Below are 18,029 nucleotides of genomic sequence, written 5' to 3' on the forward strand. Positions count from 1 at the left end.
GCTGAGTGCCAAGCAGGGAGGAAATGGCTCCCATTTTTATAGTTTTTGGTATGACTCGGCTGGGGTTTGAACTCACAACCTTCCAGTCTCAGGGCGGACACTCTAACCACTAGACCACATGACTTCTGTCACACTTCTGCTGTGTAAGAGTTATTAACTTGACTTTAATATGCTGTATATGCTATATATTGTGTGTGTATATATATATATATATATATATATATATATATATATATATATATATATATATATATATATATATATATATATATATATATATATATATATATATACAAAAGCCAAAAGCAGTGAAGTTGTGTAAATGGTAAATAAAAAGAGAATACAAAGATTTGCAAATCTTTTTCAACTTATATTCAATTGAATAGACTGCAAAGACAAGATATTTAACGTTCGAACTGGAAAACATTATTTTTTGCAAATATTAGCTCATTTGGAATTTGATGCCTGCAACATGTTTCAAAAAAGCTGGCACAAGTGGCAAAAAAGAGTGAGAACGTTGTGGAATGCTCATCAAACACATATTTGGAACATCCCACAGGTGAACAGGCTAATTGGGAACAGGTGGGTGCCATGATTGGGTATAAAAGTAGATTCCATGAAATGCTCAGTCATTCACAAACAAGGACGGGGCGAGGGTCACCACTTTGTCAACAAATGCCTGAGCAAATTGTTTAAGAACAACATTTGTCAAGCAGCTATTGCAAGGAATTTAGGGATTTCACCATCTACGGTCCGTAATATGGTAAATGGTAAATGGGTTGTACTTGTATAGCGCTTTTCTACCTTTTTTTTTTTTTAAAGAACTCAAAGCGCTTTGACACTATTTCCACATTCACCCATTCACACACACAAACACACACTGATGGCGGGAGCTGCCATGCACGGCGCTAACCAGGCCCATTAGGAGCAAGGGTGAAGTGTCTTGCTCAAGGACACAACGGACGTGACTAGGATGATAGAAGGTGGGGATTGAACCAGGAACCCTCAGATTGCTGGCACGGCCACTCCCCCAACTTCGCCACGCCGTCCCCATATCATCAAAAGGTTCAGAGAATCTGGAGAAATCACTGCACGTAAGCCATGATATTACGCACCTTGGATCCCTCAGGCGCTACTGCATCAAAAAGCCACATCAGTATGTAAAGGATATCACCACATGGGCTCAGGAACACTTCAGAAACCCACTGTCAGTAACTACAGTTGGTCGCTACATCTGTAAGTGCAAGTTAAAACCCTACTATGTAAAGCCAAAGCCATTTATCAACAACACCCAGAAACGCTCAGTGAAGCTCAGGCTTCACTGGGCCTGAGCTCATCTAAGATGGACTGATGCAAAGTGGAAAAGTCTTCTGTGGTCTGACGAGTCCACATTTCAAATTGTTTTTGGAAACTGTGGACGTCGTGTCCTCCGGACCAAAGAGGAAAAGAACCATCCGGATTGTTATAGGGTGAAAGTGTAAAAAGCAGCATGTGTGATGGTATGGGGGTGTATTAGGGCCCAAGACATGGGTAACTTACACATCTGTAAAGGAGCCATTAATGCTGAAAGGTACATACAGGTTTTGAAACAACACATGTTGCCACCTAAGCAACGTTATCATGGACGCCCCTGCTTATTTCAGCAAGAAGCCAGGTGTTACAACAGTGTGGCTTCATAGTAAAAGAGTGCATGTACTAGACTGGCCTGCCTGTAGTCCAGACATTAAAAATGTGTGGTGCAATATGAAGGCTAAAATATGAGACTTAAGCTGTAAATCAAGCAAGAATGGGAAAGAATTCCACTTCAAAAATGTGTCTCCTCAGTTCCCAAACCTTTACTGAGTGTTGTTAAAAGGAAAGGCCATGTAACACACTGGTAAAAACTTTTTGCAATGTGTTGCTGCCATTAAATTTTAAGTTAATGATTATTTGCAAACAAATATATATGTTTCTCAGTGTGAACATGAAATATCTTGTCTTTGCAGTCTATTCAATTGAATATAAGTTGAAAAGGATTTGTTGTATTCTCTTTTTATTTACCATTTACACAATGCGACAACTTCACTGCTTTTGGCTTTTGTATATATAAACATTTTTTTCAGTTTATTCTCATACACAACGTAATATTATTAAAATAGTTTGGTATTGATTTTTTCGTTATTATTATCTACCATTCTGTTTTAATATGCAAACAAACAGCAAGTTGTAATGATAGTGCACACTCTGCCACACTTTGTATTTATTTTGCTATGAAAAGCAGCATTTTAATGTTGAATCAAAATATGTTGCATGATAATTACGTGTCTGACATTTAAATTCAAGCAAATGGCCTGAAAATCAGTTGAACATTCAGTGAGTTACGCTGATTTTAATCACTGATAGACCTCTGTATCCATCCATCCATTTTATACCGCTTGTCCCTGTAGTGCAGTGGTCCCCAACCTTTTGTATTATTATTAATATTTATTTATTTATTTTTTGTCATAAAAAAATACAATCATGTGTGCTTACGGACTGTATCCCTGCAGACTGTATTGATATATATTGATATATAATGTAGGAACCAGAATATTAATAACAGAAAGAAACAACCCTTTTACTCAGTGGCCATGTGGTTAGAGTGTCCGCCCTGAGATGGGTAGGTTGTGAGTTCAAACCCCAGCCGAGTCATACCAAAGACTATAAAAATGGGAGCCATTACCTCCCTGCTTGGCACTCAGCATCAAGGGTTGGAATTGGGGGTTAAATCACTGCTGCCCACTGCTCCCCTCACCTCCCAGGTGGTGAACAAGAGGATGGGTCAAATGCAGAGGACAAATTTCACCACACCTAGTGTGTGTGTGGCAATCATTGCTACTTTAAATTAACTTGTGTGAATGAGTGTGAATGGGGGAGGGAGGTTTTTTTGGGAAAGTGTGCTAATTGTAAGTGTATCTTGTGTTTTTAATGTTGATTTAATTAACTATATATATATATATATATATATATATATATATATATATATATATATATATATATATTGGTACCGGTACCGGGCCGCACAAGAATTAAAATATATATATATATATATATATATATATTTTTTCTTTTTCTTTTTTAAGTTGGCCTTGATGACGCATCGTTTCTTTGGCTCCCCTGCGCATGACACATCTCGCGAGAGCAGAGTGGTACCGTCTTGTAACGTCAAGTGTGCGAACTGTCGTGAAAGCACATCGACGGAGAAAGACGTGAGAAGGACGCTAATAAGTCAGTCTTATTATTTGTTCTACAGTTTGAAATATTTACGTCCTATAAAATACATCTTTGATTCTTTATTCAAGGATAAAATGGTCTCGATGTGCTAGAAGCACTTTGCTGCTTCTCGTGCTCGTTTATTGTTAGTTAGCTTAGCTCGCTAGTTAGCTTAGCTTGTTAGCTGCTAACAGAAGTTATCAACACATCGCTAAGTAGAGATCAAGTGTGAGAGTAAAGTGTTGTGATTGTGTGAAAATGTCTACATTACACATGTTGAGAGCGTTGGTGGATCAGCGACTAACTGCTGCCGTTGAAGAAATATTTGTAGTGTTAGAAAGAACGATAGCAGAATACGAGGCGGAACTTTCTAGAACAAAGGAGGAGAACAAGCTACTATTGGACGCTGTTTTCAAGAAACATCAAGTTGTGTTACACAGAACAGGTTTGTTGACTTCTTACTCTCACATCTTTACTAACTTTATATTGACTAATAACAAGAAAATGACATTTTAATGTATAATATAATCACAATGACCGCAAACATGTAAGTGTCTTGTTTGCAACTTGCTTAAAGTAAAACTAAAAATCAATAACTAGCTTGTTACTATTTGTATACACACATATGCAGGCCTCCAATTGTAACTTTTTAAGGTTAAGAAAAGTGTTACCTTAAAGGAGGCTAGCTAGCTTCAGGTTCAAAATGAAAGTGCATGAAGTCACCGCCATGTCTCCCGAGCCGTACGACTCTAGTGAGCATGAGCAGACGCTGCGGTGCTTCAGTGTTCAGGAAGTAAGCAGTTGCGTGAAATGCATTGATAAATGACGTTTTTTCGGTCATTAAAAATGTAAACGTGTTACTAAACATCTGGAATTTCACCGCTGTGTATCATTTTAGCCCTACGATGAGGTGGCGACTTGTCCAGGGTGTACCCCGCCTTCCGCCCGATTGTAGCTGAGATAGGCTCCAGCGCCCCCCGCGACCCCGAAGGGAATAAGCGGTAGAAAATGGATGGATGGATGGATGTATCATTATACCGTTTATTGTTACATCCATAGTCCATTAACAAGTAAAAAGTCAAGGGCGGTCACGGCATGTTCTTGCCTTAAATGCCGGTCAATTTTTTCGGGCATTACGGCAAGTCACAAGGGTGGTCACGGAAAATGCCGCGGTTGCCGTGGTTAAATTTGAGCCCTGCATATATATATATATATATATATATATATATATATATATATATATATATATATATATATACAGGTAAAAGCCAGTAAATTAGAATATTTTGAAAAACTTGATTTATTTCAGTAATTGCATTCAAAAGGTGTAACTTGTAAATTATATTTATTCATTGCACACAGACTGATGCATTCAAATGTTTATTTCATTTAATTTTGATGATTTGAAGTGGCAACAAATGAAAATCCAAAATTCCGTGTGTCACAAAATTAGAATATTACTTAAGGCTAATACAAAAAAGGGATTTTTAGAAATGTTGGCCAACTGAAAAGTATGAAAATGAAAAATATGAGCATGTACAATACTCAATACTTGGTTGGAGCTCCTTTTGCCTCAATTGCTGCGTTAATGCGGCGTGGCATGGAGTCGATGAGTTTCTGGCACTGCTCAGGTGTTATGAGAGCCCAGGTTGCTCTGATAGTGGCCTTCAACTCTTCTGCGTTTTTGGGTCTGGCATTCTGCATCTTCCTTTTCACAATACCCCACAGATTTTCTATGGGGCTAAGGTCAGGGGAGTTGGCGGGCCAATTTAGAACAGAAATACCATGGTCCGTAAACCAGGCACGGGTAGATTTTGCGCTGTGTGCAGGCGCCAAGTCCTGTTGGAACTTGAAATCTCCATCTCCATAGAGCAGGTCAGCAGCAGGAAGCATGAAGTGCTCTAAAACTTGCTGGTAGACGGCTGCGTTGACCCTAGATCTCAGGAAACAGAGTGGACCGACACCAGCAGATGACATGGCACCCCAAACCATCACTGATGGTGGAAACTTTACACTAGACCTCAGGCAACGTGGATCCTGTGCCTCTCCTGTCTTCCTCCAGACTCTGGGACCTCGATTTCCAAAGGAAATGCAAAATTTGCATGGTTGGGTGATGGTTTGGGGTGCCATGTCATCTGCTGGTGTCGGTCCACTCTGTTTCCTGAGATCCAGGGTCAACGCAGCCGTCTACCAGCAAGTTTTAGAGCACTTCATGCTTCCTGCTGCTGACCTGCTCTATGGAGATGGAGATTTCAAGTTCCAACAGGACTTGGCGCCTGCACACAGCGCAAAATCTACCCGTGCCTGGTTTACGGACCATGGTATTTCTGTTCTAAATTGGCCCGCCAACTCCCCTGACCTTAGCCCCATAGAAAATCTGTGGGGTATTAGCCTTACACAATATTCTAATTTTGTGACACACGGAATTTTGGATTTTCATTTGTTGCCACTTCAAATCATCAAAATTAAATGACATAAACATTTGAATGCATCAGTCTGTGTGCAATGAATAAATATAATGTACAAGTTACACCTTTTGAATGCAATTACTGAAATAAATCAAGTTTTTCAAAATATTCTAATTTATTGGCTTTTACCTGTATATACACACATATATAAAGGGACAAGCGGTAGAAAATGGATGTATTTATATATATATATATATATATATATATATATATATATATATATATATATATATATATATACATATATATATGTATATATTTGTATATATATATATATACATATGATGTATTTATATATATATATATATATATATATATATATATATATATATATATATATATATATATATATATATATATATATATATATATATATATATATATACATGTATATATATATACATGTATATATATATATACTATATGTTCTGCCATTGAACAGTCAGAGACCAGGACTTCCTTAAAAGATTTGACAAAATTAATTCAGCAAAGGTCACAGGCAAAGTCATGCCCTGTCTACATTAAGCCAGATAACTCCTTAAACAAACAATTATTCAGCTTAAGCCCAGTGTCAGCCACACTAACCCATCGTTTAAGGTTCCCCTCCTTGGATCATTTGTTACACGGGTAAGTGCGTCGTGTATTTCTTGAATGTCCACAACCTCACCCCGTCATATCTTCATATCTTTGGAACTTTAAAAGTATTTGAAAACATGACGTCTTAGAAGGACATACTTTTTAATACTTTTTGGGGAGTTGCTGGTAGATGTGGAACATGTGCAAGTAAGACCTATGCTGACCCACAGCATGTAGCAAATAAAGTAGAGGAATTTAATACAGTTATTTCTGTCAGGAGCTGGAATGCAGCTTAGTGACGAGACCCCAAGGATGCAGAGACGGGAGGCAGACGCTGAGTAAAATAATATTATTTAATACAAACAAAAGGTGCACTCACATGAAGGGAAGAAAAGAACAGAAAACTCAACCACAAAAGGAGTGGGGGGAAACAAAAGAAGGCGAGTGCAGAAGTAAATGCGCAAGAGACGGAACTCATTTTGTACCGGAAACATCACACGTACGTGAAGCAATGATCCGAAGCTGTCTGGTTGACAATCTGGACTGAAATAAGAGACTGATTGGCAACATGGTACAGGTGTGTCCCGGTTGCATATCAGGCAGCTGGTGTGGAAGCCTTTGAACAGCACAAGGAAGTGAAAAATACCAAATATGTGCACAGGACAGGAACTTATATACCACATACAGATAACAAGCAAACTTAAGTCCAAAACAGTTACAAAGATGTAACAATTTCCTCACTTTCGGAAGAATATATCAACCGCTATTCTCTCTGGTCAGTGGAACCAATCAGATGTTAGGACCCGCCCACTGACTTTGATGGCTGAGTTTGAAAGATAAAATACATTTATGTATTTAATTCCATTTGTAATGAATTATCAAATTTTTAAGTAATTATTTAAAGATGTATTTTTTTCAATCAATCAATTATTTAATTTTGTCCAATTAGACCCTCCATATTTTTGGAACAGCAAGACTTCCGCAATATACTCATTTAGCCTTTTCAAATCAAGAACACACTTATTCCAGAATGCTTATTCACTTTCATTTCAGCTATTTCTAGTTTCTTGTCTAAACTGACATTTTCTGTTTTATATTGTTCAATGTTGTAATGTTTGTATCGTCTCTGGAAAGGCACCTTATAAATAACATTGATTATTATTATTTGTATTATTCTTAAACAGAGGATTTGGTCCTTTCACATCATTTCCAACCTTTTTTTCTCCCTGAGAACTACACATTTTTTGTCATGTTTATTTTCATAGCTTCTTTCAAGCCAAACAAAGGAAATAAGATTATTTTGCCAGAGCACATTTGTATCACTACTAGAGGTATTTCGTCAAAAATAAAGGATTTAGCGCTTTATTAATATGAGCAGCAACATTTAGAAAGTACTATATGTAGGACATTACAATATTGCACTGCCATCTACTGGTGACTTTTGGCTACCACATGATAAATTGACGTGTAGGCGAGAGGCAGTAGCTTAGTTTCACTTTCACTTTGCCTTTTACCTCATTTTTCATTATCATCAGAATAAAACACAGGACTAAATTGTATCGTTTTATTGGTGAATAATACAACAATATACACATCATTTTAGTTAATGTAACAATTACAACAAAATAATAAAATTAATCATTTTATTACAAACAACAAAGCTTTGAGTCTTCTGCGCATGACACATCTCGCGAGAGCAGAGCAGTCATAGACGAGAGCAGAACCGTCTTGTAACGGCAAGCGTGCCAACTGTCGTGAAAGCACATTGACGCAGAAAGAAGCCAGAAGGACGCTAATAAGTCAGTCTTATTATTTGTTATCGTGCTAGCAAGTTTAGCTAGCTTAGCTTGTTAGCTGCTAACAAAGAGACGCGGATGTTATCAACACATCGCTAAGTAGAGATCAAATGTGAGTGTAAAGTGTTGTGATTGTGTGAAAATGTGAGTGTAAGGTGTTGTGATTGTGTGAACATGTGAGTGTAAAGTGTTGTGATTGTGTGAACATGTGAGTGTAAGGTGTTGTGATTGTGTGAACATGTGAGTGTAAAGTGTTGTGATTGTGTGAACATGTGAGTGTAAAGTGTTGTGATTGTGTGAACATGTGAGTGTAAAGTGTTGTGATAGTGTGAACATGTGAGTGTAAAGTGTTGTGATAGTGTGAAAATGTGCGAAAGAACGATAGCAGATTACCAGGCGGAACTTTCTAGAACGAAAGAGAACAATCAACTACTGGACGCTGTTTTCAAGAAACATCAAGTTGTGTTACACACAACAGCTTTGTTTACTTCTTACTCTCACATCTTTACTAACTTTATATTTCATTATTAACACTTTTCTTCAATAGATGCTTTGTCTTGTGGGGATGATGCAATGCTTTCATTTAGATTCTTCATGAAAACGAGACAGTTTGAGGTTGATGTTCCTCTCAGTTTGTAACAATGTGTGATTGATTGATTGAAGGAGTTATGAGAAGTTTGCATATTAAAGACTACACTTTCATCACGGTACACATTCACTGCTACAAGAAAGCCTGAGATGGTTTCAGTTGAAATATTTGTTCACTCACACAGATAGAACACAAAGTATGTAGAAAGTAGCAAAAAGAAAACAATACTGCAAGAAAATTGCAGCAAAAGGCTTTGTATATTCCCAGTTACGAGTAACAACAACCTGTAATGTCTTGTCAAAGCTGCTTTGAAGGAAGTAAGGGATTTACACTCCTTTATGGCTATTGATAGGGAGTTCCACATGTTGGCGGTATAGCAGGCAAACTAATTAGAACCTTTTTTGGAGTGAGATCTGGGTTGAATGTGACTTGTACAACTACCTCTGGTGTTATAATGGTCAATATATTTTGAAGTATCTAGACAGGTACATGGGTATTTTAGTGCTGTGGTGTATCTTGTATACCAGACCAACTCAGTGTTTCCCACACATTCATTTATTTGTGGCGGCCCGCCACGAAATAATTATGTCCGCCACAAATTGATTTTTCGGCTTTTGACTCGCTCGACCGCTCATAAAAGCAATGGGACTGTCTGTGAATGTTGCTTGTAGTTACACCTCTGGTGCAGTAGGTGGCGGTATGCATTGTAACTCCGCCAATAGCACTTAATTCACCTGGTGGGCCAGAAGAAGAAGAAGAAGAGGGACGGACGGACGGGACCAAAATACTCGCCGACTACTTTTCATAATGATGGCGCTTCCTACGTTTCTACCTCAAACGTCCAAAAGCTGCTGAAAGCCTTGATCCAGGATGCCATGGGGAAAAAAACTTAAATGGTGCCTTTTGGCGATAGTTAGCAGCTTGGTGGCTCATAGCCGGCTAGCTAACGCTTGCTAGCGTGGTAGAATTGCTTCATTTTTACAGGTGTTATAGGTAGATAGGTTATAGCTGCATCGCTCGCGGCTCGTCATATATTTAATGTTAATCCGCGATTTCACCGAGCGTTTCACTGACGGTTTCGCCTGACGCTGCTTCATTAACACCGCCGCTGTTTGACTCGGTCACCTGTTTTCATACCGACGAGCTAACGTGTCCAGGTTATAACCCTGTTGTCAATAAACACACGTGGACTGAAGCTAAATTGTCCACTGTCCACTGCAGCATGTGAATGCAATGAAAAGAATAAAATCTGAGCCAACCAGCTGTTAAAATGTTGTCCAGGTTAATGTTTTATTAAAGGCCCTTCATTTCAAGATTTCAACTGTGATTGGGCTTTAAACAGGTGGATGACCTGTTCAGATGGGTGTAACTGCTACTGGTCAAATAATGTGAAATAGCATTTAATTTGACATGTATGCAATGCCATTTAAATGTAATTATAGATAATAATAATAATAATAAATACTGTGTAGTGTTGTAAATAGTCAACGGGAAGGATTCTAGTAAGATATAAGCCATGAGCACTACACAGCCAGAAAAAAACCTAGGCAGGACAAGTAAAAATATTGGGGCAAGTAGATTTGAGAAGTCGGGCAAGTAGAAAAAAACCTTAACGTTGAACCCTGCATGTGTTGAGCTGCTGGTTAGACGGCACTGTACATAGAGCGCTTCTGCTCGTTAGTAATAAATTCTAATGTTGGATGTTCACTCCTTCACACAGATGAGTATAGAAAAATATTTTCAACGGCCGAAAAGGGCTGGACTTGGAGAGGAGGTAGGCCTACAGTCCGGACCACAGGTGCGACCTGTTCAGCAGGAGGAGGAGGAGGAGGTTGACTGACTGTGGCAGGACACCTCTGCCTCTGTTTCACTTCATGTTGCTGGTAAATAATATGGTTGTAGTAGTAGGCTAAAGTTAAATTATTTAGTATTCACTAATTAAAGGGGCAGAGCTTTAAGAGACATTTTAGCTTTTATATTTTATAAGATATATTTTTTGTAAGAACCACAATTAATAAATATATTTCAGTGAATCACTAATTGTTCAAATCTGTATATAAATATGTACATAAAATGTTGTAATTATATTCCAACTCTGCGTTCTTCTTGGTCATCGCCGCTGCCCACATAAGGGCAAGGAAAAACTCACCCCAGTGGGGGTTTAAGTACAACCCATTTACCATTTACCATTTACCATTTAATAATATTGACAAAATAATATAATATAAATGACACAATATGTTACTGCATATGTCAGAAGACTAAACTGGGAGCTTTTGTTTGTTAACTTCCTAATAAAAGACAAGTTGTCTAGTCCGTTCACTATTTTATTTAAGGACTAAATTGCAATAATAAACATATGTTTAATGTACCCTAAGATTTTTTGTTAAAATAAAGCCAATAATGCACTTTTTTGTGGTCCTTTCTATTTAGAATAGTATCAAAAAGTTCGGAAAAGTATTGAAATACATTTTGGTACAGGTCCCGGTACCAAAATATTGGTATTGGGACAACACTAGTAAGAACAGAATTTGTCGGTTGATTCTTTGACTACCTTAGTAGTCATTTTTTCACTGGAGAGATTAGTCTTTACGATGCAGCCAAGATAGGTAATCTCATTGTTGTTTGTTATAATATTGTCACCCACTTTGACTGTGAAGTTATCTACTTTTCTGAGGTTAGGAATTGACCCTAAAACATGTGTACTTGCAAGTACCAGGCGAGTCTTAATTTGCCAGTTTGTCATTGAAAGCCTTGCTAGTCTAGGTCTTGAGGATTGTAGCTTCGCTTGTTTTGTGGTCGTCAGCCTCAGTTCTATGTTCTTTATGGGTACAGAAAATCATTGAATGATCACTTAAGCTGCATACAGTAGTTCCACTTGTGCTGATCTTAGACTGGTCAGAAGTAACAACGAGGACTATGAAGGTTTAAAAGGACTCACTCACCCTGGTAGTTTGCTTAATGAGCTAAGTGAGACAATGTTGATGGCACAGCTTAGTGAAGGTTTTAAAAATGGGTGCATCCTTTCAGGACATATCTGTGTTCCAGTCCCCAAGAAGATGTAAACCTGTATCAACATGTTTACCGTACACAAAACTCACACACTCACCAAATACATTTTACACTGTAATCAGATCTAATTAGTTATCATTTCACTTCCTGATTCTGACTTACATGCAACAATAAGTGAAAGTAAACATTTATTTTCAATAGCCAAAGTAGTCAACACTTGATTTATTAAAAGAACATAAAGAACATAAAGGTGACTGACTTTCCTTCAGCGTGTTGTAGATTTTCTCCAATTCCTAAAGAGGAATTGTTGATGGAGATACTCCATAAAACAGCACATAGTAAAACATGTTTTTGTTAAAAGTTCCTTTTGGCCCAGCCAACAAAATGGCCACCCAAAAGTATTCTGCATGATAACAAAAACATACCATGAATGTTTTTTTAAGTGATTTTGGAATTAGATTTGTTTTATTTCCATGATATTTAAGTTATGGTAATGACGGCGTGGCGAAGTTGGTAGAGTGGCCGTGCCAGCAATCGGAGGGTTGCTGGTTACTGGGGTTCAATCCCCACCTTCTACCATCCTAGTCACGTCCGTTGTGTCCTTGGGCAAGACACTTCACCCCTTGCTCCTGATCGCTGCTGGTTAGCTGCCTTGCATGGCAGCTCCCGCCATCAGTGTGTGAATGTGTGTGTGTGAATGTGGAAATACTGTCAAAGCGCTTTGAGTACCTTGAAGGTAGAAAAGCGCTGTACAAGTATAACCCATTTATCATTTATCATTTGACAATCTCAATATTTACACACTTTACATCAGTGAGTGTAAAGTTAAGAATGCCTCAATCAATGCTGCCTCGTACTTATAAAACTTTTCAAATTGACCCCCATTAAATGTCCAAGTCTGTTTTTGTACCCACTGTACCACTTGTTAATACATTTTAGGACAAAAGGTGGTATTTCCTGTTTTTATTGGTTGTTTAGCTACACACTTTTAACACAACACACAAAAGAACACAAATAATGTAATTGTGTTAACAGTGTCAGTCCAAAACTATTTCTATTCTCTCTGTATCTTATTTACTTATGTACCCAACAGATGTCCAGCAGCCCCCCCACATTATAGAGGAAGAGGAGGATCCACAGACCACCCAAATTAAAGAGGAAGAGGCGGATCCACAGCCCACCCACATGAAAGAGGAAGAGGAGGATCCACAGCCCACCCACATGAAAGAGGAAGAAGAGGATCCACAGCCCACCCACATGAAAGAGGAAGAAGATGATCCACAGCCCACGCACATTAAAGAGGAAGAGGAGGATCCACAGCCCACCTACATGAAAGAGGAAGAGGAGGATCCACACATGAAAGAGGAAGAGGAGGATCCCCACATGAAAGAGGAAGAGGAGGATCCACACATGAAAGAGGAAGAGGAGGGAGAGTGTCCTGTAGGGCAGGAGGAGGATGATGTCAGCAAGTTTCCACTGACTGTTGTCTCTGTGAAGACTGAAGAGCATGAAGACAAAGCACCTGAGTCCTCACAGCTTCATCACAGTCCAAGTAAGCACATATCATTTTATTCTCAGGGCATTCAATCCATCACAACTGGACTGTTCACTTTGTCTTAGAAGACTCATCCAAGTAGGCTTCATCACTTCATGCTCATACACTTCAAGTCTTAAATCTAATCATTGGAATTTAGAGGGGAACTGCACTTTTTGGGGGGATTTTTTCTATCGTTCACAATCATTATAAAAGACATGACGATGGATATATATTGTTTCAAAATCACATTCTAACTCATAAATGTAAATAAATGTCCACTTGCAATGAAGCCAATGGGAGGTTCTCTATAACCATCCAAAAAGTGCCAACAATACTCCATTTGCATTTTGTGGCTTGAATAGCAAGCAAGTATTAGTGATATTGTTATTATAAGTGCTAACGCAGACAAACTATTTATAGCTTGTGTGTTTATGTTGACATCAGCGGCTGGTGAGCTCCTTCCTCACCTCGGTACTGGTGAAAGATTATTCCAGATCATGAATCGTGCCTCTCACCTGGATAGTAAAAAGGATGAGGTCGTACTCTGACAAGTTGGTATCGTTTGTCAGCCAATTTAGACCCGAACGACCTAAAAAGACGCTTGACGTCACCCCCCTTTTCCGTTCGAGGATTATGAGTAATTCTTCATCTAAACGGTAATATAACTAGATTCTATCAGTCTGCGTCATAGTGACAGCAGACCTTGTACAGTAAGTGATGTTTTATTATGTTTGTTGGCTCTCAGGAAGTCTGCAGTGTGTAATATTCAGTGATGTTAAATAAAAAAAAGCGAACGTTGTGATGCGTTTTTAAAATTATTGCGCTAATGAGCAAAAATGTGTAAATATTACATCTTTTAAAAAAATGCCCCTGTTACTAAATGTCATATATACCTACTGCATGTACCGTATTTTCCGCACTATAAGGCGCACCTAAAAACCACAAATTTTCTCAAAAGCTAACAGTGCGCCTTATAACCCGGTGCGCTTTATTACGATTCATTTTCATAAAGTTTCGATCTCGCAACTTCGGTAAACAGCCGCCATCTTTTTTCCCGGTAGAACAGGAAGCGCTTCTTCTTCTACGCAAGCAACCGCCAAGGTAAGCACCCGCCCCCATAGAACAGGAAGCGCTTCTTCTTCTACTGTAAGCTACCGCCCGCCCCCGGAAGAAGAAGAAAAAACGCGCGGATATCACCGTACGTTTCATTTCCTGTTTACATCTGTAAAGACCACAAAATGGCTCCTACTAAGCGATCCGGTTCATAAAAAGACGCAATCTCTCCATCCGCACACGGATTACTACCGTATTTCACAGCAACTGATATTCCTGTGAACCGCACTGTGGAACGGGAGCACGTACGGTGAATATTCGCACCACAGGGAATGAGAAGTCATCCTTCACTGTGGTTCTAGCTTGCCATGCTAACTTCCACCCATGGTGATATTCAAAAGGAAGACCTTGCCAAAAGAGACCTTTCCAGCCGGCGTCATCATAAAAGCTAACTCGAAGGGATGGATGGATGAAGAAAAGATGAGCGAGTGGTTAAGGGAAGTTTACGCGAAGAGGCCGGGTGGCTTTTTTCACACAGCTCCGAAGGCGAACACACCTTCACTAAGACGGGCAGACAGCGCCGGACGACATACGCCAACATTTGCCAGTGGATCGTAAATGCCTGGGCAGATATTTCGGTCACAACTGTGGTCCGAGCTTTCCGGAAGGCAGGATTCACAGAACAACAGCGACACTGACTCCCGATGACTTCGACGAGACGGAACCGGCCATTTTGGATACCACGCTTGCGCAACTTTTCAATTCGGACACCGAAGACGAAGAATTCGAAGGATTTACGAATGAAGAATAACTTCAGAAGGTGAGCGCTATGTTTATTTTGTGTGTTGTGACATTAACGTTCGAGCAACATTATGTTACTATTGCTCTACACCATTTTGAATTTTACTATGTTTGTGATTGCACATTTGCGTACATTTTGGGACAGAGTTGTTAGAACGCTGGTTTTCAATATATTATTAAAGTTTGACTGAACTATCTGACTGTTTTTTTGACATTCACTTTAGCGCAGCGTTTTTTTGACATTCACTTTAGCGCAGCGTAGGCGCGGCTTATAGTCCGGGGCGGCTTATTGGTGGACAAAATTATGAAATATGTAATTCATAGAAGGTGCGGCTAATAATCCGGTGCGCCTTATAGTGCGGAAAATACGGTACATAAAACCTTAATGGAGGTGTTTGGATGTTTTTAAGTTCTTTATAGGCAGAATAGTGCAACTCTAATATCCTCTATTGTAAGCAGACTTTTGATCGTATTTATTTACTATTTAAAATGCATAACAAAGAAAAAATGTGTGTTCTTGATAGGCAAAATACATTTAAAAAGTGTGGTTCCCTTTTAAGTGAAAAGAAGTAAACGAGACAGTTGATGTTCCTCTCGGTTTGTAACAATGTGTGATTGATTGATTGATTGAAGGAGTTATGAGAAGTTTGCATAGGAAAGGCTACACTTTCATGACGGTACACATTCACTGCTACAAAAAAGCCTGAGATGGTTTCAGTTGAAATATTTTTTTTAAACTCTCACAGAACACAGTACTATGTAGAAAGTAGACAAAAATACTGCACGAAAGTCAATGAAAATAAAATAAAAGCAAAAGGATTTGTAAATTCCCAGTTACGAGTAGCCGCAACCTGTAATGTCTTTTCAGAGCAACTTTGAAGTAAGTAAGGGATTTACACTCCTTTATGGCTATTGATAGGGAGTTCCACATGTTGGTGGTATAGCAGGCAAACTAATTGGAACATGTTTTGGAGTGAGATCTGGGTTCAATATGACTTGTACAACTACCTCTGGTGTTGTAATGGTGAATATATTTTGAAGTATCTAGACAGGTACATGGGTATGTTAGTGGTTTGGTGTATCTTGTACACCAGACCAACTGCAAGAAGATGTACTCTGTCACCTACCAAGAGCCTCCCCACGTTAAGGAAAGGTGAGATGGACGGTTGAGTAGAAGCCCAATCATTTTTTTTTGGACTGTCTGGAGTTTGTTTTTCAGAGCTTTTAAGGCGTCACGGTACTAAATATGAACTCTGTACTCAAAGTGATGTTAAATGAGCGCTTGTGTTAGAGTCTTAAGTGCAATACTACCCGTAATAGTAGTATTACTATGTAAGAACATAATTTGTCGGTTGATTCTTTGACTACCTTAGTAGTCATTTTTTCACTGGAGAGATTAGTCTCTGTGATGCAGCCAAAATTGGTAATCTCATTTTTGTTTGTTATAATATTGTCACCCACTTTGACTGGGAAGTTATTTACTTTTCTGAGGTTAGGAATTGACCCATAAACCTGTGTACTTGCAAGTACCAGGCGAGTCTTAATGTGCCAGTTTGTCATTGAAAGCCTTGCTAGTCTAGGTCTTAAGGATTGTAACTTCGCTTGTTTTGTGGTCGTCAGCCTCGGAATGATCACTTAAGCCACATACAGTAGTTCCACTTGTGGTGATCTTAGACTGGTCAGAAGTAACAACAAGGTTTATGAAGGTTTAAAAGGACTTACTCACCCTGGTAGTTTGCTTAATGAGCTAAGTGAGACAATGTTGGTGGCACAGCTTAGTGAAGGTTTTAAAAATGGGTGCATCCTTTCGGGACATATCTGTGTTCCAGTCCCCAAGAAGATGTAAACCTATATCAACATGTTTACACAAAACTCACACACTCACCAAAACATTTTATAAGGTAATCACATATAATTAGTTATCATTTCACTTCCTGATTGTGACTTACATGTAACAATAAGGGAATGTAAACATTTATTTTCAATAGCCAAAGTAGTCAACACTTGATTTATTAAAAGAACATAAAGGTGACTGACTTTCCTTCAGCGTGTTGTAGATGGTTTCCAATTCCTAAAGAGGAATTTTTGAAGGAGATACTCCATAAAACACCACATACTACCATGAATTGATTTAAGTGGACCCCGACTTAAACAAGTTGAAAAACTTAAACGGTTACCATTTAGTGGTCAATTGTACGGAATATATACTGTACTGTGCAATCTACTAATACAAGTCTCAATCAATCTCTCAAAAGTAAAACATGTTTTTGGTCAAAGTTTATTTTGGTCCAGCCAACAAAATGACCACAAAAAAGTATTCTGCATGATGACAAAAACATACCATGAATGTTTTTTTTAAGTGATTTTGGAATTCTTTTGTTTTTATTTCCATGATATTGACGTTATGGTAATGACTTTGTAATTAAAAGATTATGGTTAAGTTTAGAGCTAAAGAGTAGGTGTAATGGACCGTATACAGAATAAAATATTTACACTTTTTACATCAGTGAAGTTCAAAATGCCTCAATCAGTGCTGCCTCGTAGTTGTAAAAACTTTTCAAATTGCCCCTTATCCTATTTCCAAGTCTGTTTTGGTACTCACTGTGCCACTTTTGAATTGATTTTAGGAAAAAAGGAGGTATTTCCCGTGTTTTTATTAGTTGTTTTGCTACACACTTTTAACCCAACACACGGAAGAACACAAATATGTCATTGTGTTAACAGTGTCAGTCCAAAACTATTTATCTTCTCTCTTTATCTTATTTACATTTACCCAACAGACATCCAGCAGCCCCCTCACATGAAAGAGGAAGAGGAGGATCCACAGCCCACCCACATGAAAGAGGAAGAGGAGGATCCACTCATGAAAGAGGAAGAGGAGGGAGAGTGTGTTGTAGGGCAGGAGGAGGATGATGTCAGCAAGTTTCCACTGACTGTTGTCTCTGTGAAGACTGAAGAGCATGAAG

At 38.6% G+C, this 18,029-nt stretch overlaps 2 protein-coding genes across 2 annotated transcripts in view; one reads left to right on the forward strand and one right to left on the reverse strand.

Moving 5' to 3' along the window:
• Nucleotides 1–18,029, reverse strand: part of LOC133570631 (uncharacterized) — a 682,377-nt gene that overhangs the window by 242,019 nt on the left and 422,329 nt on the right. The gene's annotated exons all lie outside the window — the stretch shown is intronic.
• Nucleotides 3,157–13,292, forward strand: LOC133570617 (uncharacterized). Its single transcript, XM_061923305.2, has 2 exons — nt 3,157–3,676; nt 12,766–13,292. Exons 1-2 carry the CDS (start codon nt 3,490–3,492, stop codon nt 13,290–13,292), a joined length of 714 nt encoding a protein of 237 aa, XP_061779289.2. The 5' UTR covers nt 3,157–3,489.

This window comes from Nerophis lumbriciformis, linkage group LG28 (genome assembly GCF_033978685.3).
Source record: "Nerophis lumbriciformis linkage group LG28, RoL_Nlum_v2.1, whole genome shotgun sequence".
Taxonomy (NCBI): Eukaryota; Metazoa; Chordata; class Actinopteri; order Syngnathiformes; family Syngnathidae; genus Nerophis; species Nerophis lumbriciformis.

What these genes read in the sequence shown, in the direction of transcription:
- LOC133570617 (XM_061923305.2), top strand. Translation starts at nt 3,490, where the DNA reads ATGTCTACATTACACATGTTGAGAGCGTTGGTGGATCAGCGACTAACT. An exon ending in AGTTGTGTTACACAGAACAG is followed by an intron (nt 3,677 to 12,765) that starts GTTTGTTGACTT and finishes TGTACCCAACAG; the next exon opens with ATGTCCAGCAGCCCCCCCAC.